At 38.9% G+C, this 26,551-nt stretch overlaps 1 protein-coding gene across 2 annotated transcripts in view; it reads right to left on the bottom strand.

Moving 5' to 3' along the window:
- Nucleotides 1-4,121: 4,121 nt before the first annotated feature.
- The window catches only part of ELAVL2 (ELAV like RNA binding protein 2), a 49,865-nt gene continuing 27,435 nt past the window's right edge, over nucleotides 4,122-26,551 (bottom strand). Inside the window, exons 4-8 of one of the 2 annotated variants that reach the window (XM_053465915.1) lie at nucleotides 18,671-18,774; nucleotides 12,030-12,183; nucleotides 9,214-9,439; nucleotides 5,415-5,456; nucleotides 4,122-4,703 (exon numbers count right to left, since the gene is read on the bottom strand). In XM_053465915.1, coding sequence (XP_053321890.1) covers nucleotides 4,373-4,703; nucleotides 5,415-5,456; nucleotides 9,214-9,439; nucleotides 12,030-12,183; nucleotides 18,671-18,774 — 857 coding nt within the window. In that variant the 3' untranslated portion in view covers nucleotides 4,122-4,372. The remainder of the gene's footprint in view (nucleotides 4,704-5,414; nucleotides 5,457-9,213; nucleotides 9,440-12,029; nucleotides 12,184-18,670; nucleotides 18,775-26,551) is intronic. The other variant, XM_053465916.1, reaches the window with a different exon arrangement.

The following is a 26,551-nucleotide window of genomic DNA, read 5'->3' as shown; positions in this document are numbered from 1 at the left end:
AGGACTTACTGGCCAACTATGCATGGAATCATGAGCAATTGGCCCATGCTGCAAGACAATGATCAAACACAATTAAGCCTACATCAGAATGGTTGAACATGAAATTGAATATTTTGGAACAGTCCAAAGCCGTTGAAGATCTGCATGGAGGAGTGGGCCAAAAAATCTTCACACCGTAACCTGATCAATAACTGCAAGATGTTTTTGATTGCAGATTTTGTATTTTTTTTTTTTTTTTAAACAGCAACATTGGTTGTTACATAAAGGGAACTTGGATTTTTGTTTTTATTATTTTCCACAAATTCATTAAATTTTTTTCGTGAAGACCTAATAAACTGTTAGTGCAAAAAAAACAAATTCAGAAAATCAAGGGGTAATTAGGCACTAATTAAACGCTCCTTTTTACTTTGTAGTCATGCAAACAGAGGAAAGATGTTTGTGTGATTTAGGGCAGAATAAAATAAAACCGTCTTGAACCACTCAGACATTCAATATTTTGTCGATGAGAAGGAATACCTTTATTTTGATGTATATGAGGAGGCAACCTCCCATGCAATCAGGATTGGCTAAGGGGAACAAGTAGACTTGCACACAAGGACCAAAACAATATGGACACATTAATTTGTTTCAGTCCATTTATTTTCGGACAAATTTAATTTATGACCCTTTTGGTTTGGATGAAATGCAGTTTTATTAATTTGGAAATTAAATGTGTTGTTACACACACAGTCAATGTCTCCCTACATACTCCAACAACTTCCGTGTCCCGGTCTTTTTCCACAGCTGTGCTGGTCTTGCCTCTCCTTGTTCTTTGCTTCTTATGTCTTTCTTGCTCTGCTTCTCCCACCTATCCTCTGCAGATGGATTTGCGTAGAGGTGTAGAAACACTTCTCCACATATCTGCATTATTCTGGCCTTTTGGAGTACTTCAGCAAAAAGGTGGAACCACGGCACTCACCCAGAGGGACAGCATCTGCCATCAGGGGAAGTGTGCACTGAGGAGTCGCCTTTTTGTGGGAGCGCTCAAGGAGGACACGTTAAAGTGAATAATGGGCAGAAGCAGGCCAAGAAAGAACAAACCCAGAAGCGGCAGACAAGCACCAGAGTTGCAGAAAAGACTAGGGAAGGTAGGGAGTGACAAAACCAACAAAATGCAAATTAAAATTATTAAAACTTTGTTTTGTTGGGGGGGGTCCCTCCGCTTTTTCAGACATTCATACAAACAAAATTGCCAAATTTAGTTGAAATTTTAATTTGCACGAATGCACAAGCCTAGGGAACAATCACATGCGCACCCAACGCTTGTGCTTTTTGTCAATTGCCTGGCCTGAGGTTCTTTTTTGCTTACCTTTCAAAGTTATGCCGGAAACAACTGCCTACAGCTTAATGTGATAAAGGGAGGGAATCATGTAGCTCATAACAAATTAAGGTGCCCTAGGTGGGTTTCTAACACATCGCCTGTTTAAATATTTAAACAGTGTTAAATAGATTTAGTGTACTGAACTGTGAAATGTAGGATTTAAATGATAATAAACAAGCTTTAAATAAGGATCTGATCATCCTAAAATAATTTTCAAGTATAGTTTCAAAAGCAAGTTTGTATTCCTCTAGAAAATGCATTTAAAGTTTAGTTTGAGTTTATGATCCACTGATTTAATACTTGCAATTGTACTAAAAACCCTCTAAGTAGCTGCTCAGTCCTAAAACAAAAAAAATAAATAAAAAGGAAATAGATAAGCAATAAAAAGTCAAACCACTCATTCCCTTCAACTTTGTTTATTGATGTACCGAACATGGAAAAGTACAAAGGATCCAAACACAAAATAAAACATGTACAATCTGTTAAATACTCAACAGAATATATATTCTAGGTCAACAGATGTGTTTAATCAAGTCATACAGTACAACTTCAAATAAATACCAGCCTCACATTTTATTAAGTGCTCTTAGAAAACACTGCAAAGTGAGGCCCAATTTTCATGCTCTTGGCCATGCTTGCTTAGTAGGATTGTTGTCGGTAAGGACAACTTTCAAAACTGCTAAAAATCAATGTATACATATACCTATATATGTCTTTGGATAAACACTTGTCCGATATCAGCCTGGAAGCTATCAATATGACGGTTACTTTTAACAGGCTCGTAAGGTAGTAGCAGAGGAAAACTTCAAGTTTATATACTAGCATTGGAAACTGAGCATGAAAATTTGCCAATACACTTTGACACGCACTTTCACAGGATATGTACTGGACTACCATAAAAAAAGGTATATATTAGATTAACTACAGTTTAGAAAGTAAACAAAACAAAGTAAATAGCATTTGCAAAGGTAATTTACAGATGTGTAATGCATAGCACTTTGCTTATTCTAAGGGGAAGCATCTTAATGTGTTCCAAAAGCACAGGATGTAATTACAGTTCTCAATGCATCCTGAGGAAGGCACAAGGCCCTCAGTTTGTGAGTCGGATGCTAATCCAGACTATGTGGAGTCTTTCATTTCAACCTTTTAATTTTCCCCAACAGTGATTTATGCATCATACAAAAGTTGAATTTTGTAGCATACAGGTTATGTTTTTTTTGTTTTTTACTTTCAATAAAATAAATAAAATGGACAACAAAATTGTACACATACTCAGTTTATACCACAAACATACCGAAAACAAATGTAACATCACAAAGCTTTTGAAGCGAAATTTATCTACATACTCAAAGCAAAATCAAGAACTGACAAAATCCGATGCATTTTAATTCAAGTCCTCAGGACCAAAACAAAAACAAAAAAAAATACATACCAGTGACAAAGTAATTACACAGAGGAAAAAAAAAAAAAGAAAAATAACCAATACAAAAACTCTCAAAGTTAACATCACTTAGTGTAAGTAAAAATAATAATAATCTGGAAATGTATACAAATGAGGCCTTTCAAATGACAAAGCTAAGAGACTTTTAATAGCAACCTAGTTAGTCCAAAGCTGAAGACACTTAGCTTGGCCATTTTCAAATTCTCCCAGTGTCTTATTTACAAAACCAAAAAGCTCAGGTGCTAGCCTTAACAAAACCATCAATATTCCTTCATTTATAGACAAATTTTTCCAACTTTGCAGCTCCTTTTTTGGCAAATATTATTGCAAATATAAAAAAAAAAAAAAGAAAAAAAAAAGGGGTCAACAAAATTAAATTTTCAAACAATACTGCAAGTACATCACTAAACACCATGAGCGCCTTCTGAAGGGAATGCTTTAGGAAGAACAGATTTTCTTTTCCCCCAAAACCTTTTGGCAATTTCAATCTCTTGCCAGCTCATACATTTACACCGTTTTCTCTCCCCCCCATGCCATTTGTTCCAAAATCACAAGTTTATGTGAGCTACTTTATCACATAATAACCAGGATGACTAGTTTATCCATAATCCTTTATACACTAGAACCAAAATGGTCCCGTTAATTCTGAATCTTAATATAAAGACCAAGAAAAACAAAAATTAAAATTGAACATAAAACTGAAAATAAAACTCATTCCTTTTATCTGAAATCTCTCTTCATAGCTAAACCATTGTCCCAACCCGCAAAAATACTGATCACGCACAAATATCCTGGTAAGTTTTAAAAGCTCACAAGGTTGTCATATGAAGTAGATTTTGCAAAGTATTCAAGTCAAAATATTTTGTTCCAGGACCAGTAAAAAGTTTCTCCAAATTTTTTTATTTTTATTTTTTATAAAAATAGATGCTTTTTTTCTCATTTGAAACCCACATCAAAGAGGTTCTTATCTCTTTGGCAAGGTACTGCTTTATGAAAAGTTTCCAGTATTCTTACAATAGGCTTTTATAACTGAGCCCCACCCCGACTTTTAACCCAAACAATAGTTACAAAATAAATATGGTTCCGCACTTCATAAATAACGAACAAGATACATTAACTCCCAAATAAATAACACTTTTGGTAGATCAAAACAGCAGTATATCACCATGGAATGCATTATTCCAGAAAAAAAATTTGAAACAAAAAAAAGAAAAAAAAAGCCTTTAACTTGCAGGTCTGAAGGCAAATATGTAAAAACAAAATTAAGTATATCCCCATCACTGAAATAAAATTTAAAAAGGTACCACTCTTTAATAGAAGGCATTACAATGCATTGAGACAGGTAACAAACCTGTTGCCTAGAGTCCATACGCAAACATAAAATAAGAAATTCAGACCAGCAACAACAAAACGTCACTTGTTCTAAGGATGCCAAACCATTTTGTTACTTTACCTATTACCTCACCCTAACACACACTTCACTTCAAAACGGACAAAAGACAGTTCCCAAGATATAAAGTTTCTCAACTTGCCTTTGCCGCTTGTGTGTGTTACTGGGAATGAGTGTTACTTTAAGCTTTGTGCGTTTTGCTCGTTTTGAAAGACACCTGCAAAACCCGGTCCCCCAAGCGATACCCGTTGAGGCTGGCGATAGCCATTGCAGCCTCATCGTAGTTTGTCATAGTCACAAAGCCGAATCCTTTGCACTTGTTGGTGTTGAAGTCACGGATGACCTTCACGTTGGTGACAGCTCCAAACGGACCAAACATCTGCCACAGGATGCTCTCATCTGCGTCGGGCGCTAGGTTGTAAACAAATATGCACCATCCCGTGCCTGCATGCCCAGGGAAGTTAATCCCAGCCAAACTCGTCATGCCGTCAATAGTCATAGGAGAGAATCTACTACAAAAAAAAAATATGAAACAAAACCAGTGTTAGTGGGAAGGGCACAAATCACATGAAAAATTGCAGGATGGCATTCTGGTGTACTCTTCGAAATAAAAGGTCTCAGGACAATACGACAAAATCGCTCTAGTATTAGATATCTATGCAAGGACATGATGGAATATACAAGGAAAAAGCACTGTTTGGGCAAAAACATAATACGAGACAGAAAAAAAAACACTGTACACTGATCATGCATAGACACTGCAGTACTATCACCCCGTAAGAAATACCACTTAATGTTTGTATTTATAAATCGTCCTTGACAAAAAGCACATACCTTATAATAACAAAACACCAGGCATTTTAAATTATGCTCTCAGAGAACACATTCTGTTTCCATACTACAGAATATTTTTGAGACATTTTACATTTATTTACATAATTATATAATACAAACTATTGCAGCATAATGATAAATTAATAAATTCAGGTATCCCACCAAGCGGCTCTTAGTCCAAGATGTTGGAATAGGCCACCCGTATTACCTAAAGGATACTTTCACAATATATATCGACGCGGAAAGACATGCACACAAACAAGCAAGCGTAGCATGCAGACAAGATACATTTTCCAACTGAAATATCCAGTGTGACGACTTGACCACAAAAAAATTTGAGGGGGGAAAATAAATTGGAGAAGGGAGGCGAAAATCTATTGTGGTTTTACCTCTTTATTCCTCCATAAGCCATATTGAGCAGATTGTCCAACCTGCAAAACACATTTAGCAGATTGTTCAGCCTCAGAAAACTTTGCCCCTTTCCAAAGGAGCAAGAGCTTTTATTGCAGTTTGATAACCCGTGATATTCATGGGCAACCGAATATAGTGTAGGGGTTCCAAATAAACCATCGATCCATATGTAAAAAGCAGGGACACAAACACAATGTAAGAAACATGTACGAAAACTCTCTGAAACTGCAATGTGAATAATGCCAAGACAACCAAGCCAAAGAACTAAATGCATCAACTTCAGAAGAAAAAGCCAAGCACAATGCAAACGCATGGATTCGTGAAAGAGTTTAAGTGCCTGAACCTATCCAGTGCTCTGGTGTTGTGCCATAATATAAACCAGGGTTTATCAAAACTAAGCAGTAAACACATTAGCGGAAATTGGTAAAAGAGACTGAGAACTTTTTCAAAGCCAAATAAAACTGCTGCATTGCATTCACCCAAAAATGCTAAATGATACAAATTTGAGCAGAGTAAAGGCATTGATGAGAATGTACAAATTTCAAAGAGGTGCAAGCCCTAAAGAAAATATATCCAAGGTAACATTTGTGGAAATGCATACAAACAAAAATAGTATAACTACAGAGAACCAAAACATTTCAGTTTTTTTTTGTTCTTGTTTCAGTATATGCACTTCTCTCTGCTCGGTAAGTGATTGCTTTGTTTTTATTTTTGATGCTTTCATACATGCTTTTTTTATTATTATTATTTATACTGTTTGTATGCTATTGTTAACTTATTGCTTTGGGAGCTGGCTTTAACATTGCGTCTTTACATTTTAATATTTGTAGGAAACTGGTTTGACAGGCACTAATATATATATTATATATAAATTGTACAACACTACGGAATTTGAAGGCTCTATATAAAAACAAATAGACCAGGGTGCTGAACAATATACTGACAAGCTTAGGGCTCTTGCCAGCAGCACTGTTGTAAACTGTCCTGCTGTCAACACGTTAATGGGCAAACCAAGGTATATGATGATGTCATTAAAATTACAAAACTGTAGACACTGCATATTTTAATATTTGGGCTGTATTCTTATGATACCATGTCATCCATGTATTTAAGAACGGAAAATAAATGCAAAAGAAGCTATGTTACACATTTGGTGGGTGTAGCTCTAGCTTTCCGACGTGGCCAAGTCCCAAATCCTGCTGACTGAAGCAGGTGATGAGATGCTGCGCACACATCGAGCAGAGGGTCTTGAAACAGCAGACACTGCTGTGTTTATTGTTGGGGGGGCTGTGACTGCACCCTACATTGCATCATTAACACAGAACAAAATTCTAAAAAAACAGCACAAACTAGATTTAGGATTTCAGTTTGGAACCTTACCCCGGACCTTTTTTCAACCATGCGTAGGCCCAGAAAAACTGGATACACGAAACCAGGCCTTAAACAAAATGCTTTTTAAATGAAAAGTATGCATATGAACAATGGAAACTACTTGTTCACAGCTCAACACCTTTGCAGATATCAAACCTGAAAAAATAGATACCAAACATGCATCTATTCTGTGTACAAAGTCAACCAGATGTAATCTGAAAACAGGGGCCAATGATCAGGGTCAGCTGCCCCAAAAAGCTGTGCTAAAATCAGCCGTTTCCTTACGCATTCTGCCCACTGCCTAGTTTAGGCGCTAGAATAGTAAGCAAAGCTGCAGCCCTTTCAGTTTATATGGCAACAACCTATCATTATCTACTTCTGTCACAAGTGTTACTGGAAGACATTGTTCAAGAAATAATCAAGCTCTGTTATGGAAGGGTATGGGCAGCATAATGAATTGTGTTTAATACATTTAGTTTCATTAAATTGAGCAGAGTAGGTGGAACAGCACCTTAGATTTTACAGTGCTACAAATCTACACCTTATAATATATACCCTCTCCTGCATCTCGTAATTGTCAATGTGTCACATTAACTACAGTGCCTTTAAATACTGCTTTGTGACGCACCTCTACATGACATTTTGAGAACTCTGTTACTGAAAATGTGCTTCATAATACAATTTGAGTTAATAGCAGTGCTACATCCCAATGCAACTGCACTGAGAGGTCACTGAAACCCATAACTGCTTATTACACGCATACTACTGTTTTTCGCTTATCTTCCCAATGTGGAATATAGACCGTTAAATGGACAGCAGATATTCATTAATACTTACAATATGGGGTGGGTTTATTTTTTAGACTGAAAAATGAAGTTACAAGATGTAGTAAGAGATATCTGTCTTTTCCAATCCATTATTCTTCACATAGCCAGCTAAAAGGTTTGCCTGTGTTCTTACATTGCCCGAGTGTACCTGGGCCGACCAGGAAATAGACAAACAGTGGCTAGAAGATCAGATGCATCAGGGAAACATGTTCAAGTCTCTTTAGGAAAGTCTACCTCTGGTGCAATCCTCACCACTAAAACATCTTCTCTGCATTTAACTTACATAACACCGCTGAAAAATATATCAAGCGGTAGGATCATCATTTATGATTGCATTGTAAGGCTGCAACAACCAATAGATAAAATCGATAATGAATCATTTTATCAACAATTAGTTGAATAGACTTTATCGAATATAAGATGAGTGTTTTTTGAGCAAATGCTGGGGGGGGGCAGTGACATCTCAGGGGGTATAAGGCATATCAGGGGAATGCAAGGCATATCTGGGGATGGCAGAGTGGCATATCTGGGGGGTATAATGCATTGTGGCAAGCCTGGGCTCAAATGTGCCTAATGGGGGGGCAGGTTGGGGAACAAAAATGCATTTTTCTCAAAGTTTTTTTATTCTGCTGTTTGTTTTTAACATCCTGTTCATTAAATTATTTTAAACGAAAAAAAAAATTGGCCAACTAATCGATTATGAAAATAGTTTCAGCCCTATTGCATTGTTCACTCAAGTTAGTTATATTTCCTCCAGCAGCAGAAATATATGATGTTTTGATACAGCTGGCACAAACAAGCTTAGAAGATCTTTCTGGAAAGACACTGCCTTTTCATTACAACTATTGTCTGTGTCATGAAAAGCCCACAGTAATTCCAACAAATTTGCATAAAATGTGGTCCCTCTCCATCTGATACACTGAAGTGGCACAGAATAAATTGCACTATATTACATTGCCCACTGATCCATGAGTGGGGAAAAACTTAACATTTATATCTGAAAATTATGGATGCATCTATCAAGACATAACGCTCAATATATCACTCCAGCCCTGTGGAAAGCACATATCGTAGTCCATTTTGCAGAGTCCAGTGTATTACTGCAGGAAGATCCGTTCAGTTAACTCCTCTGCTAGCGAAACCAGTCTCCATTGAAATTTTTTTTAGCATCAACACTATGGTAATACTACAAATTAAGTATCAGCCCAAATCTAACAGTATTTTACAGATTGATAAGCAAAATGTCAATAACTCAGACAAGAGGTTTCATGTTACAAAACAGAAGACAAGAAAACGAATCTTCAGCCTTTCAACCTGCAACGAACATAAAAGCTCTAACAGGCAATACAGGTTTGGGGAAGGCGAGGTTGACACGCTTTCTCAATGTAGAAACAAGGCCAGAGCCATTTGGGACAGTTTAAAATATCCAATACACGACTAAATTAGGCGCAAAATATTTTATCCACAAAACCCAAGGCAAAACAAACTACGCTGGAGTAGACATGCTTCATGCTGAAGCACCAGTTTTTGTTTTTTTTATATATTATATATATATATATTTTTTTTTTTTAATACCAACCTAAAACGTTGAGCCTGCTGAGCAAGTGGTCCAGGGTATCTCCTGTTTGGGGACTGGTATAACTGGGAAAGAATGGTGTGATTCACTTTTTGGCTTGGGTTGTTTGCAAACTTAACAGTGATGGGCTCTGTTGCTCCTGGAGGCTTTTGCCCATTGAGGCCTTTGATTGCTTCCTCTGCCTCAATCCTTTTGTCAAAACGAATGAAGCCAACTCCTCTCGATACACCTATATATATAAAAATAATTAAAAGTGGCAGGTAAACTAAAATTATTCACACAATGTTTCCTTAGCAGTTTTACACTTTTAAAACTGAAACATGATATTTTCAAAACGGGGAGTTGCTTGCAAGCAAAGTCACTGCTGGAGCCAGTATCTTTCGTCAAAACTTTTAGACTCCTATAAAATAGTTCACAGAACAAAACAATGGCAGTGAAGACTTAACCCTTTGACGACAATTGACAGTCCAGACACGTCACACAAAAACAGTTAGACAATTGATGTGCCTGGCACGTCATGACTTTAAACTGGTGTAGCGGTTGCTTTCTTCACCCAAACGGTGTTGCTGTAATGCCTCGAGGGAATCAGCACCACCAAGATCGGCATCAGGGCCATATCTGGGCCCCTCCCCGGGGCGTCAACATCCGTCATACATTGTTTGGCGGCGGACGCCCATTTTAGAAGAGCTTCAATGGTGTAGAGGAAAAAGGCATTCAGCAACCCCAAAAACCCACCGGAGGACACACTGGAGAACGGTCACAACCGCCACTGCGAGAGATTTTGTCACTGGCAAGATGGCAGCGTCCTTTACATTTTTTTTGCGTTTCCAAGAGGGTCTCTCCTGAACCTCCTAAGAACTCTGGCACCCCTTGCACGTTGAATATAGGTACTGCATGCAAGCCAATGGAGCCCAGCTTTCTAGTGAATTTAACCTTCCAGTTTATATAAAATAAAAATAAAAAAGTACGTACTTAAATAAGTGCTATATCTTCAAACCTTTCTCACATGAAAAGTTAAAATACTGGCATGTTAAACGTCCATGAGGTATCTACTTATAAAAAAAAATGTATGATTTGATGGGGTAAATTGGCCGCGTTCAACAATGTCCTAATTAACACACTGGGAAGGATGACCAAATGTCAAATTTACAATTTGAAAAATGCACACATCCCAAATGTGGCATTTTAGCTCCCAAACAACCCGACATACCCTTGCATGTGGGTTATCACTGTACTCAGGAGATGCTGCTGAACAGATTAGGTTGTTTGACAGTGACATATACCAGGAGCTGTACATCTATACCTCAAGTAGAATGCGTGTGTGGAAATAGAATCTGCAAATGTTGATGAAGGCTGATGGTAAAATGTGCACATGGAAAGAACTAATATACCAGCATTTGAAATACCCTGGGGTTTCCAGTCTTTAAAAATATTGTTTTATTGAGCACATTCAATTGGACAGGCTCAAAGATGTACAAAACCAGGCATGAGCACAGGAGATGATGCTTTGTGACAGTGACATACCAGGAGCTGTAAATTCCCACCTGAAGCAAAATGTGTGTAGGGGGGAGAACTAAAATAAATTACTACCACAAAGTTTGACAAAGACTGGTGGTATGGAAATAATTAAAAGTACTAGTACTTGAAATACCTTGAGGTGTCTAGTTTTCAAAAATATATGGTTTCATGGGGTAAATTGCATTGACGGCTCAAACATGTCCCAAATAGCACATGGGGGCAGAATTATCAGATATGGTGAAAATATGGTTTTGAAATAGCAACTTAAAATTTTTGCCCTGTAACTGGGGAAAAAAAAAAAAAGCAAAAAAACCCCAAACATTGGTTACTACTAAACTCAGAAAGAAGAAAATTACAGCTAAACACGAGTACCGAAGAAATGTTAAAACGGCCATTGTCACGAAGGGGTTAAATACTGTTTTAAGTATATCTGGCAAACACAAGACACCCTATGGGAATACAGCAAAATGATTTGCAGAAGATTTCAGAATTAACTGCTGTGGATCTAATTATAAAGCATAATAAAGCAGAGGTTTAACCCTTTTCTCTAGGTAACATTAAATTCCCATGTTCTACGTTTCATATTGTCATTGACTTGCAAGCTGCATATATCCATAAATCGTAAGCAAAGTGAAAGCACACAAACTATATAAATTTTTAGAATGTATGCAGTATTTACAAGAAAACAGGAAAAAAAAAACACGCTCAACACATTCGCATAGAACGGTGTACGAGTTAATCAATTCACCTGTAAGTTTTGTGAACGACTTGAGATTTTGACAGGTCTGTCAAATCATACTGCTTCTACAAGCCAACGTTCAATAATGCAACCTGGATATTTGCCTTACTACCAATTACAAACATAGGATTGGTGTCTAATCTTTGCCTCGAAAAGCCAGCTGTGCATTTCTGCAATAAATTTCACTTTCTAAAAAAAATACGATTGTTTATTAGCATTTTAGAAGGAGCAAAGGGACTATTTTCACGCAACAGCTTGGAAATGAAGATTATAGCAGCTGTAAATTTATTACAAGCCATGAAACAGCTTTCAAACCTGCACCTTTAGGGTGGAAATGACTCAGGCTGGCTCACTACATTCAACAATCTATTTTCGTGCATGCATATTTATGAACAATTCCAGCAGAAAATTGCATTTTCTGGCCCACATATCACCACCTTTGATATGTTCTAGAGGCAAGATTGCGGTATTTGAATATTTCACAACTAGGCAGCTTACAGAGTATGTATACACACACACTATACATATACTCGACACATTATATAAAATCAAATAAACTTACCTGTAACTTGGTCAACAAGGATACGCGACGTAATAATTCTCCCATACTGGGAGAATAACTGTTCCAGCTCCTTCTGGGTCATTGTTTTTGGAAGTCCTGAAACATATAAATTTGCATCCCTAATGGAAGCTGAGCTTGGACGAGCATAGGATACCTGTAAAAGAAAAACGGTTTAAGTTGTGCATTTATAGCCAGAGAAAGCAACTGTAACACTTTAAAAAAAAAAAAAAAAAAAAAAAAAAAAAGTTTAGACAGTGAGCTTATTTCAGTAACTAAGAAATGCATAAAATAGTACCGATGGCTTATAGCAAAAAATATTCAGTTAATTTAAGGACAATATCAGGCATTTATTTAAAGTCTACAATTTAATACAAAAAGCACCACCAAGTACAAGAGTTAGAGAGCGCGACAGAGTGAACGACAATGAGTGAAGTATTGAGAGAGTGTGAATGTGGGCACTGGGCAACGAAATGCCCCTGAATTTTCGGCCAAACTAAATGAGCAGGGAACAAAAACGTTGCCCGAAAACAAACCGGAGATGTTGTCCGAATTGTTTTTGGCCCGTTTGCACATGTCTAGTACACACATGCCAACACCATACGCTAATATGATACACATGCTAATGCCATACTGTAACAAACACACTGGCAAACACTATACATATATAAAAATACACTAATACTATGCAAACATACAAACACTGAAGCTGACACTACAATACAGTAGACCTACAGATGCTATACGCTATACATATGCACTGAATTATCATCGTTTTATATAGCGCCGTCAAATTCTGTACCACTGTACAATGGGTGCACAGGACATTAGTATGTAACATAATTTGACTTAGAGACAACAGGTGCGGAGGGCCCTGCTCAAACTAGCTTACAATCGAGATGCAACAATAGAGCATACACAGACTGCAACACTATACATACACACACACCCAACACTATAGTAAATGCACACACACACACCTGCCCCCCCCCCCGGCTGGTGTGGCTGGTCTCCAAAGAAGCCCTACGCTTTTCCTGCAGGGGCCATGAGATGCCCACTGGGATCACATGTATTCACGCAGTACACTGTACCCTGGCAGGGAAGCATAGATTAACAGATAGCCCATAGGAAGTTTTTACCCCCTTGTCCTACAAAACCCTTGGCGGCAGGAAGTGGTTTCTAGTTGCCATGGCGATTCGGCTTCTGGGGTTTGTCAAGCTGTGGTGTAACACACACTAGAGGACTGCACTGGGAGGCGGGTCCCGCGGGAAAAAACTTGCGGGCGGTCTTGCTGGGGCCTGCGGGCGGTCAAGCACTGTACCTGCGGGTCCCGGTAATCCCACGCAGTCCCGCAAGGCTGCCTTCTTGCTGCTCCCTTGCAGTGTCTCCTAGTTTGCTCCGCCCAGGAACAAAACGGAGTCACGTGATGTGACATCACTTCCTGGGCGGAGCAAGAGAAGAGACTCCGTGAGGGAACAACTCGAGGGCAGCCGCGCGGGAAATCAGGTAAGGAGGCGGGCATGAATGACCACAAATGTGGCGGGAGCGGGCGGGATTGGCCACAAAAGTGGCGGGAGCGGAACACCCACATTGCGGGAGCGGGATTAAAAACCGCGGGAGCGGGATTAAAAAAGTAGTCCCGCGCAGGGCTCCAACACACACTAATGCACACTATAGACAGTCAAGACAACTTGCTGAAGTCCAAACCGAGCATCAGAACGGGGAAGAAAGGGGATTTAAGTGACTTTGAATGTGGCATGGTTGCCTACTGCAGACCTACTGGGATTTTCACGAACAACCATCTCTAGGGTTTACAGATAATGGTCCAAAAAAGAGAAAAATATCCTGTGAGCGGCAGTTGTGTGGGCAGCAATATATATCACACATGTGTATAAACAGTCAAACCGCTTTAAACAACTTCATAACGCAAAATTATTCTAATTTACAGGAGTTTTCATGCTAGTGCTCTATGAGATTGATATTCTATGTATGTAGTCTTGCACACAGGTAAGTTTTATTTTGCAAGATATGGCAAAACACATTTGCAATTTTGCATCAAAAGGTTATAACCTCTCCTACACAGGAAGACATGTGATTAGAAAGGATCACCGCATATAATTATGCTTCTATTACATTCCCTTTGCTACACACCCTGTTATTCATAGACTTGCACAAACTTATTTATGCCACATGTGTATCAGTGTCCACACGATGGCTGAAGCATCTTATCTATTCCTGCTCTTTTTTGGATAGCAAAATATGATTAAACTACTACATGTTTTCACATACAAAGCGTTCAACTAAGTGGATCAGTTATCTCTATTCTCAAAACCTGTGTTAGGAGTTAGCAAGACCAATCTATTGATCAAGAGGTTAGCATGTAGCCATTCTGTTTAACACTTACTAATGCATTGGACATGTGTTGTAATGTTTTGCACATATTCCTATTAAATTCCATACTGAACATATTAGTATACAGTAGAATACATTCACAAAGAAGCTCTGCGAGAGATTCCCTCATCCTACATTTTCTTTGTTCTCTGGTGAGAAATATATCACATCATTGTGAATAGTAGATCCTTTACAGGGATTTGAGGGGGGAAAAAATAGCTTACGAATACACGCACAATGCAATATAAAGCAAGAGAGGATGGACAAGTTAACATTGAATTGAGTCACAGAAAGAAGCCATGGGGGGTATAATTAAATAAAAAGATGTATTCTGCAGAGATCCGACATGCTTCTGATCGTTAAACTCATGCTGGTATAGATAGAAAATATACATGCTTCCAGAGATTAATCTTTATATTCACACTGTGCCTACCACAAAAATATTAAACACTTCGAAAATAGAAAATAGCTTTTTCATTTCAAACTTCTCCACACTCAAGAAAAATCTTAATATAAACTGGAAAGCTTTCTCTGAGTATGACCTATGGCAGAGACACTCCTTTTAGAGGGGTCAACAGTCACCGCCATCGCATTTTGGAAAAGGGGTAGCAAGATATTCAAAACAATTACTAGGACTTTACATTTTGCTAATTTCCAAGCCACTCCATCCCATCAGTGTGCTACTATGTGCATGCAGCCCTTTGCCACTCCCTGGGAATATCCACTTCCAAAACAGGTATATGCTTCAAGGCCTTTCTGGCATTCGTGTTCAATTTAGTCCCCTCTGTTTGCCCTAAAATCCTACTCACTGTTTAACTTGTCTCTAGATTGTTTTATTGCCTGGCACACTGTTAATAACCCACTTATTTATTTTAGGCCTCTTACCGCTCTTTGGTATCAAAGACCTGCGTCCTACTACTGGTGATAAATCAAATGTAGCAACCGCAACCACACAGGTGTTCAGCACGTCTGGCAGCACACTTTCTGAAGTTACTTCCAATCAGTTATACCCACACAACATCGCAACCCCAAAACACATGCCTGGTACGTATGTCGCTGAATGTTTTGGCTGTTTTACCACTTTTTGCTGGGGTTTCCTTCTCTCCCTGCTCCCTCTCCAGAAGTGATGTAACCCTCAGTTGGATTAAGCTCCATCAAGTGACTATTAAAGAGTTTCATACACAAATATTTTACTTTTATTTCTTGAGTGTGTGGTACCACTACTACTTTTGGTGCCAATAACGGATGTGATAAGAACTGCCTCCCTGACCAAATGATAAAAGCATTAATAATAAAGTATCCTTGAACTTGAGGTATTTGATTAATCCAGAGAGAGGAGTCTGACAGTATTCCTGTCGCATGTTTGACTTGGGATCAATCAGGTTTAAGTGATGTTGTATTGTTGTATATCTGTGCACGAAATGCTCAGGTCTTCCACATGAGTTAATTGGGTGAACATTCACCTTCAGGTGTGAGGAATTCCTACAGAGCGTGTAAGAAATAATCCAGCTAGAATAGCAAGTGGCCGATATCTACTTTCAAAGACATTTTCGTTAATGATCTGTTTACATACAGCCTACTCATGAAACATACAAACATTTTAAATTGCAAAGTAAAGTCAATAGGTGTTGACATATGCAAAGGTATAGATCTCAAACAAATCAATGATACCTTGTAAGAGAAGTCAATCATAGGAGGGCCAAAAATTTGCTATTCTTTAACCCCTTAATGACAACTGCCGGTTCTAGCACGTCATACACTAACATCAGGTTAGTGACAATTGACGTGCCAGGACCGCCATGTAGATCGCTTTCTGCACCCAAACTGTGTTGCTGTAATGCCTTGACCTCGAGGCATTCAGCAACACCACAATCGGCACTAGGGGCCATGTCTGGCCCCTCCCCGGGGCATCAACATCCTCCTTACACTGTATGGCGGCAGACGCCCGTTTTAAAAGCGTTTAGGAGGCGATCAACGACCAACATTGAAAAATGCGCATGCCCCAAGTGTGGCCCTTTTGCCACCGAACAGCCAGGCAAAATCATTCATGTGAGGTATCGCTGTGCTCAGGAGATGTTGCTGAACACATATTGGAGTGTTTTAGGATAGTGACATACCAGAACCTTTTAATTCATACCTGAAGTAAAAATGTGTGTGACACAACAAATGCAAAAAAAATGACTACCACAAAGTTTGACAAAGACTGGCGGTAGATATGGTGCATGGAAAGAGTTAAAATACTAGCATCTGAAATACCCTGAGGTGTTTGATTTTCAAAAATATATGATTTGATGGGGTAAATTGCATTGGCCGGCTTCAAAGATACCCGAAATGGCACACGGGGGGAAGAATTACCAGATTTGGAAAAAATGGCTTTGAAATAGCAAAACGCTACCTGTACTTATTGCCCCATAACGTGTAGAAAAAAGCAAAACAAACATAAAAACACTGGGTATTTCTAAACTCAGGACAAATAGAAGAATCTATTTAGCAGGTTTTTTAATTACCTTTTATAGATGAGTAAAAGATTTTTCAACTAAAAGTTAGAAGTTTTTTCACCATATTTTATACTTTTTTTTAATAGTAAATATGATACAATCAAAACAATGTCCTCTAAAGAAAGCCCTTGTTGTCCTGAAAAAAACAATATCTAACTTGTGTGGGTTCAGTACATGGGAAAGAAGAAATTTACAGCTAAACACGAGCAGCGCAGAAACGTTAAAAATGGCCATTGTCACGAAGGGTACAAAAAGTAAAATCAGCCTTTGTCACGAAGGGGTTGAAGGGGTTAAAGGGAAGCCCCCCCAAGGGTATACAAACAGACTGACATGACTCTCAGTCCCAATTAAGTAAACTCATGCCGACCACTTGGAAAGTGTTGACATACACAGTTGCAATGCCAAAGTCGTAATCAAGTCTCAAAGAAAGGTCGAGAGCCACAGGAATGTTACAAAACAAATTATAAAGAGGGAGCAAATAGAGGCAAAGGTAAGACAGTCCAGAGGTTGAGGAAGAATGCCGAGTGTCAGTAACAAGTATTGAAGTTAATGGATTAAGAATCAAGAAACGTGTGGTATCAGGAGACAGGGCCACCAAGTAGCACTGACAGAGTTAGGAACTGGTTAGCAGCACTCTGGTATGTTATATAGGACTTCCTTGTAATTGGTACAACTGGGAGGCATGATTAAATCTACCTTGTCCTCTCCTTGGTGAAGCTTCACTACATGGGCTCTTTCAGGTAACTGGGGAGCCCAAGTGGATCACCACAGGTAAGCAGGTCAGACACTACCCTGCCAAACTGCCCCAAACATACTGGGTGCCATAACAAATAACCACGCTGACACTCAACTTATCTTGATTAGTTGTTCTTTTTAATCCTACCTGGTCCATAATTCAGGAGACATGTAAATGATCTACGCGAAGATAGTGAAAGCTTCAAGGCATGCCATCCTATCATAAAAGTTGTGCCTAAAAACCTATGTTTGTATGGTAGCTGCGCACAATGCCACTCAATCGTTCGTGGCGCAGAGTACTGCCTGACTGGTTAACCAGGTGATCCAGTTCGGACCAGAGGCAATCCATGGGAACCACCATTGACTCAGCTACACACAAAAGACTTCCTATACTTCACATTTTCACTAAAAACGGCAAGATCCAATAACAGAGTGAACGCTGGTCAGCAGCAGCCTTAGACAGGAATAATAAATCTGATAGCTGCCAAAAAGAGTTTATTGCATGGGGCAGGCAGCCTATGGTGACTACTGGCAGATATTGGGGGGCAACTCCCATCACCATCAGCCCAATTTCTTTTTAGCCTTAATTGTATTTTACTATATCATGGCATTTAAATATTTTCATGGTGCATAGCCTGCTATAAGCCGTGTATAGTCCTGCCAACAAAGCAATACATGTGGGGTATTTCCATAATATAGAGATGCACATAAACACAATTTTACCGTTAGCAACCAGAAATTAAGCAATATTTTGAAAAGCAACTTATACCTGCTAATATTTGCAATAAAGTTACATAAGGTAGTTTCAAACTCAAGACACTTAAATACAGGATTCAATCCAACTACTTTAGTGCCGGACTATTTGTATGACTTTCTTTTATTATTCATACATAAAGGTTGGATAATACATCTAGAAGCGGTTTGAAAGAATGTTTTCCTTCATTTGTTGCTATAAAACATTTTATATTGGAAAAAACGCAACACATACATAGTGGTTTTGTAAGCAAGCTAAAGACCTACTTTAATTGTTTTGGTCTGAAGTCTCAATCCATTTAGGGTATTTATGGCCTTTTCCGCATCCTTGGGGTCAATGTAGTTGACGAAACCATAACCCAAGCTTTGTCCTGAAATAAAAGAAAATGTAAGATAAGTAAACTTCAAACTTTGGTTAAAATGTCAATTGGGCAAGAGATTTTTGCAACACATACAAATGTTCAAAACACTGCAGCTGCCCAGATGAGAATAAACCTGGTTTTCAAAATGATATATTGTGTGCACTGTTTCAAAAGCAGCATCTTGGGAAAAAGACTGAAGAAATCAACTAAAATGTCTGCTCCTTTAATGGCACGCAGTAAAGTGCACGGAGGTTTGTGCAAATTGACTCAAATATACAAACAGGTGTAGATATTTTGCTATAAGGGTTCTTTTATGTCACTCCTCTGAAAGTAGGCAGCAAAATAATATGCTGTTGCACATTCTCTGAAAAACCCCTCTGAAATCAATGGCAATACCAGCTCCCAGTAACATGAAAACTAAGCATGTTCGTTCTACATGCAAATAGCTTCAATTTCACATGCAGCAAAAATGCATTGGAGCCCATGCAAAATGGACTAACATGTATTTAAAATACATCTGGTCCCCAAAATTGTACTTTTATTTTAAAGGAATACTTAACCCTAAAATGTACATTGGAGTCAATTCTACAAGAACTCTAGCGCATTAAACAAATCTGGGCGTTTTTGTGGGCAATGGGTAAAGAAGATTAAATTTCATTTTTCCTTGCTTTAATCAACTAAACAGTGTTATACAATGGGATCAGGTTTAAATCATACAATATTTAGCATTCTCTTTCAGGTTGCACATTTACATTAGATGAAAATGGGATATGAATAAATCCAGCGCTGCAGACACATTATGAATGCCATCATTCTAGGGTCAAGCATGTTCTTGTTTTAGGTTTTTCCTACATTATTCTCAAAATAGTATTGGACAAAATAAGACCTTATACAAGCAGAGTAGGAATCTATTTTATTATAAGATGGTTTTTCAAAGCAAACGCTCTGAAATATACCCCTCGTTTTATCATCCGCCCTGTCATTTACAGCAGTTACTACTTAAGTCCCTCCCTGCAGTCCCTCCCTGTTGTCCCCGCCCCTTTCTGCTTCCCTGTCCTGCGGTCACAGACTATTGGCCCCACCCCTTTCCTTATAGCATCCACGCTGCTCAGCAAGTCATCTAACAGCAAGTCTAAAATTAATACTTGGCCTGCTGAAAGTTAGGGGAGGTGGGATGTTTAGGGCTAATTTAATAAGGTTAACTTAAGGTGCAGTTAGAGGTAAGGGGGGGCAAGCTAAAGGGGAATCTAAATCCTGGGGGGATTTACATTTTTTTTTTATCCGATTAATCGCTAAAAATAATCAGCCAACTAATCGATTATGAACATAATAGTTAGTTGCAGCCCTAGCAGAGTACTAAACGTTAACAACGTGGGTTATTGTGATGCAAAGTTTGAAACGAGTGTCCATAAATCTTCTTGGCAACCAACTGAATGCATTTGTGATTGGACCATTCCTGTGATTGCTGTTGATAACACCAATTCCCTTTTTTTAAATGATATATTGCGTATTTGAACCGTTAGACAATGTGTAGTTAACACATTGCAGTTTTGTTTTTGAGATCATGTGCCAAAGAGAAAATTATGCTGTACTGATTGCATCTAGAAGTCTAGGGTCTTCTCTTCTTTTGCCGTCAACATTCCTATTGCAAATATCCATCTTGTACAGGGAGATTGAGAGTTTTTTTTTTTTTTTTTTTTAATAGAAATATACCTCTGCAAGCACTTCGAGGACATTCACAGCCTGAAGCAGAAATAACCAGATGTACAGATAACCACTCTCTCCTATGGCTCTATTGTTAAGATGTGGTATTGGGAAGAATTGTGTTGAGGAAGGAAAAGAATAGGCTGATAAAAATAGCATGGCTGAGAGGACATAATCCAGCCAAGATGATTATACCTATTGTATCATATCCACCTCTGTGTCATTCTGTGACAGGCTTAACACTACAACAATTTCTTGCTGTTTGATACAGAGACAGATGCTTAAATGAATCTGTCTTAGCTAAAGATGGGAACACCACTTAGTGTGGCAAAAAAAAAAAAGTGGAAACCGTGTGGATTATTTATCTTCATAACACTAACCCTTCTGGAACATTGGGCATGGGCAATTATAGTGTGAAGACAAGGAAGGTCTCAGTACCACACACTATTCACAAGATGGTTCCGTTTAGAGACGCTTATAGAACCACACTATAACACCACCAACATTCGCCGGAAGCCTATAAGGATGTGTACTAGATGACTTTCCAATACCGTGCGAGACTGCCCTATTAGTTCTAAAAATAAATCAGCTTGGTCAAACCTATCCCCAAATTATGTATTATCTAAAGACATTTCCACTGCAACTAATTTTAGATGGTTTCTGTAAAGGTTTTATACAGAGCCAATAATTTTAATACAAAGACTGCATCATTAACCTTTGGCATGCCAAGGTCATGATACTTTTTCTCCCATGGGGGGTGGCCAGTTTTGTAGCTTTGCTTTAGTTATATTTAGGTAACAAACTTATAAACCGTTTCTACGTTGCCATGTTTAGCCAGGGCTGCCCACACAGGAGCTGCTGCGCTACCGTAAGGACTGCGTGAAACCCTAAGCATCAGGAAACCTTTCTAGATCAAGGCAATCTAGCGCCTGCATTTTGTTGAGCCAGAGGTTAAGCTTTTTATTTACATCCACACATTAAACCCACCTTACTAATTCATATTTTATATATGTATACTACACATGAAGCCCATGCAGATGACCGTACATGATATATCAAAGGGCAGGAACACAAAGGGTTATAACCATGCTATAGAAACAATAGAGACAGGCAGTACAACTACTTCCCTTATTCTAGTTGAGGATTTTACAGGTGGATTGCGCCTGTGACGGCACAGCCACAGGACCCTGCATGCCGCTAAATTGTAAGCATGTCATAGTCATCTCTGGAAGCCCAAATTGTTGTATGTTACACACTACCAACTACTACAGAATATAAAAAGGTAACAAGGTGCAGATTACTTGTTTTCATTATTTTCTTACTTGGAGGAGCTATGATTTTCAGAGCAATCAGCAGCAGTCTCCCCTGAGAGAGCCTCGGCGTTTAAATGCATAGGACATCTGCTGAGGGAGGTAAGAGAAAGCGGAGAGAGTCGATGGGCAGCCCTACTGCATCACAGAAAGTGTTTTTACTTAGCACTTGCTATATGGGGCCCGCTGAATGCAACTACAAGCAGTATATAAAGCTAAATATATAAAGTATATAAACCCAGGCTTCCTACTCCACACAGCATCATACCCTGCACACAACTTTGTAAAACTTCTTATCTGTAAAACAGTGAATAATGTGATCATAGATACACAGCAATGGCAGAGGAGTTCCCGTGTGCAGAAGCTTTCTTGTATTCTTTGCTGTTCACTTGTACCATTTCCACTCGATCAGTTTTACAATAATATATATATATATATATATATATATATATATATATATATATATATATATATTTATTTATTTATTTATTTCATATATATTTCAATATAAGAGCTAGGAACAAGCTTATCTCTGTTAAAATACCTCTGCCCATCATTTTAGTATAAAATTTAAATGCTAGAACTACACAATCCACAGCAATCAGGCTATAAGCATGAAGTTATGAAAGAATGGAGAGCAGATGACCAGTTGTAAGAAGTTCACATTACATACAGAGCTTTTGCCGGAATTAGTGTACTTTTCTTTAGGTATTTGGCTTAAAAGGAAAGCCTATTTAAACCAAAGGGAGGTGACAGAATCAGCGTACGATTCCAGCCTTGCTAGAGCGCGCACAAACGTTTCCATTCTCCCGGTAAAAACGGGTGGGTGGGAAATGGGTATTTTCTTTTAAGGTTAGGAAAAGGAAATAAGTTTCACTGCATTCTGACCTGGTATTTTCTCAATAGATTTTAACATGTCAGTGGTGGGCAGCTGTTAAACATACTAATCAATGCATTTATTACACTAAAAACATGTTTAAGAAAAAAATCTAATTTAATTGTACAAGCCAGTGATTTGTAAAATCAAATAATTCCTAGCAACTATATGTCGAGATATTGCAGCAGGTATGATGCAGCCTATTAACAGAATCACAAATAGGACATTGTAGGTGGGTGCAGGCCACTAAGGGTCATACCGACTCCCTTCTCTGTTAAAGTTACATATTATATATATATATTATATGATATATTAAGTAGACTAGTATCTTTACTAGATCGATTAAAGCAAGTCTTTACAGCAGGAAAGAGCACAGCAGCTGGGCTGGAGAGTCCTTATATGCCATCAGAAGTGCCATGCCTTAGTGCCTATACACACACGCGTCTACATATTAACAAGCTGAATGCGCACACAACTGTAGCGTTTCAGACGCAAACAAGTACAAGAAGCCTGGAAAAGAGCTAAAGAAAACAAATTACTGAAGCAATAAAGAGAATGGAGTGAAGTCCATTGGGATATACAAACAAGGTTTTGCTTAGTAAGATAAAAAACACAGGTGCACAGGGATAATTGTAAAGAATGAAAATGGGGGTTATTGGAGAAAAAGTAATTTGTATAATTTGATGTCCACATACCTTCTATTTAAGCCATTGCCAGAGTTTGTAAATCCGCAAAGCGTGGCAGAAAAGAAAATGCAAGTGAATCAGCAGGGGTGGATAATAAAGTTAAACACACAAACAAAAACACTCGGAAGTGTTCAGTTTTCCAGAGCATCACTTTTACCGTGGAGGGATGCTATGCACAAATTCAAGCAGAGATGCAGTGCCAAATTCCACTTTATAAGGAAATACAAACACTGGGCTTTCAAATAGTACATACAAATAAAGGGCATTTTGTGGTTTTGTTTAGGTTAAAGGGACACTCCAGTCATTACATGCACTTTAATGTAGAGTTTTTTGGTGCCCCCCTTGCAAAAGCATTGGGGTATTTTGCAACCACTCCCCCACAATATGCATTTGCTGCCTTCCCCCACCATTTAGCCATTTTCCATGCAGGAGCTCTACCTGCTCGCGATATACCGTATTTGCTCGATTATAAGACGAGGTTTTTTGCAGAGCAAATGCTCTGAAAAATACCCCTCGTCGTATAATCGGGGTCGTCTTATAATCAGACCTCAAATAGGTCTGACTATGAGACTAAGATCCAGATCCCCTGCAATGATGCAGGGGACCTGGATCCTCCTGTGTTATGCCCCCCCCCCAACTTACCGGTGCTTCTGAGTCCCCGGTGCTTAGTCCAGGCAGCGTGTAGAGCTCTACGAGATTTGTGTAGAGCGGAAGTTGTCTATGCAAATCGTGTAGAGCTCTACATGCAGCCCGGACTAAGCACCGGGGGACTCAGAAGCACCAGTAAGTTTGGAGGAGGGAGGGGGAGGGAGTGTTAAATGAGGGACATAAGGCATTTCTGGAGGCAGAGTGGCACATAGGGGGTCAAAAGGCATATCATGGGGCACAGTGGCATATAGAGGGTTAAAAGGCGTATCATGGAGCACAGTGGCATTTAGAGGGTTAAAAGTCATATCATGGGGCACAGTGGCATATATGGGGTATAAGGCATTTCTGGGGCAGAGTGGCAAGCCTGGGGGCAGATGTGCATAACTGGGGGGGGGCAGGCTGAAAAAATAAAAGGAAATAAAAACAAAATTTTTCTCATTATTAACAAACAATTGTTCACAGTTTACATGAATTAACATTTACTGGTAAAACTTTTTCCTATAGGGTCGTCTTATATTCAGGCTTTTTTTCATGAATATTCAGATTTTGGGGGGTCGTCTTATAATCGAGCAAATACGGTACTTACCTCCACATACAACTGCTTCACAATATCACTTACGCTGTTGCTTTATTACACCAATACAGAAACATTCCTGACAGCCCATGAGATTTATAATTTGAGTCACAGAAAAGGCTAGCAATGAGTCCATGGTCAAGCCCTCCGAGTATCTGTCAATGTTTAACCCACCCCTGGTGTTTACTACTATTCAAGGAAGTATACTGCCAGCGTAATGAAAGTTTTACGTAATGTGCCTTTGAAGATGTATTGAATTTTAATACCTAGTACAATAAAGATCCTTTACTGGGACGTAGCAGTCTTACGAAATTAGAAACAAGCTGTAGATCACGCAGCAGTTTTTTTTGTGCTGTGATTGTAAGTGCTTATGGGTGTCTTTAGGGACATATATAGCACTTGCTTTTTCCAGTATCCAAATCCCTAAAAAGGAGCACAGTCTAGAATGGAGTGCACCTCAGCGTGGTTTTTTAATAAAAATGTAGATAGTAAAAGTATAGTATAGTTGCCTTCAGACTAGATGTTGTAGACCTATAATGACAATAGCTCTGTCCTACAGCCTACGCACTCCCCTAACCGCACTCCCACAGGAAAGCATTGGGTGCCGGATTCACCATAGCTTAAGATATGCAGCCGCATTGTTGGTCTTCACGCGGCAGGAGGGAGAAGGGGAGTAGTCTATGTATACTGTAACGTCAGAGTCGGTGTGTATATGTATAGCGCTATTCAATTAATGTATACTGTAGCGCAGGGCTCGACCAATCCCAGGCGCAAGGTGACTGAGAATAGGCCAGGTGCGTCCAACGTGTGGCCCGTGGGCCAAACTTCAATGTGCAACCCGTGCGAGACCTTGCTGTGCAGCACAGTGTGTGCAAGCTGGCCGTGAGGTGGTAAGGCCGCCTTAATTGTTATTTATTTATTTTAAGGAGTTAGACAGCCGGCTTGCACACACCGTGTGGCTCAGTGGCAGTGCCTCCTTGAGACTCTTCGTCCCACCCCTTTCAAGACATGACGCTCAAGGGGGTGGGCTCACAGAAGAGTTCCTCGTGACGGGGAGAGGATCGGGGAAAAAAAAAAGCGAAAGTACTTAAAAAACATAAATAAAGGTTTTGAGGAAAGTGGGCCTATATTTAAGGAGGGGGGGGATTCCCTTGGCTCCTAACTTTTTAGCTGGCTCCTGGATTCAACCCTGCTGTAGTTTTAGAGTCAGTGTGTTTGTGTGTATATGTATAGTCATGTAGCGTTTATAGATATACTGTAGTGTCAAAGTCAGTGTATATGTATCGTATAGTCTGAGTATACTTTTATATCAGTATGTATGTATACAGTGCGCTAGAAAGAAAACATTTGTTGACCCCGAGATACAAGCATTATGCTGCCTTTTATTAGCCTGCAAAACTTGTCAGTTTATAGGAATCAGATTTATAGTGATATACTGAAATTCACATGCAAATATGACCGGTAAAGTAACCGTTGTCTAATAGTCATCACTTCTCTCCCACAGACAAATGGCAAAAGGTAGAACTCTCCTGTATTTCAAGGAAATATCACCCCGATTTACCCATTAAAAAAAATCATGAGGGTAACTAGCCAGAGTAACGTGTTTAAAATCAGTTGAAAATTAAGAAAATGCTCCCATATGGGGATTTTAAGTAAAAAGTTTAGATTGTATTCTTTGGTACTTTAAAATTAATGTAAATCATTCATCCCAATCTGGCAAGCTCCTCATAATTATCTAAGGACTTGGTTAAATGCAATCTTATTTGGACTCTAAAGCCAATAACCTCTTAATTGATTTTGTTACAGCCATTAAGAGATTGCAGGGGGAAATGCACATTTACTTCAATAGTATGTCTGTCAACTACTATCGCTAAGGGAACAAAAATCTCTTGCTCTGATTTACAGGAAGATAAAGGTGGGAAAAAAAAGGGGGAAAAAAAACAATTGTAATATAGCCAACTAGCAGATGTATTGAATTCTGACAGAC

Source organism: Spea bombifrons, chromosome 1, assembly GCF_027358695.1.
Source record: "Spea bombifrons isolate aSpeBom1 chromosome 1, aSpeBom1.2.pri, whole genome shotgun sequence".
NCBI lineage: Eukaryota > Metazoa > Chordata > Amphibia > Anura > Pelobatidae > Spea > Spea bombifrons.
Note: the sequence above shows the minus strand (reverse complement) of the source record. Positions and strands in the feature narration are given on the sequence as shown.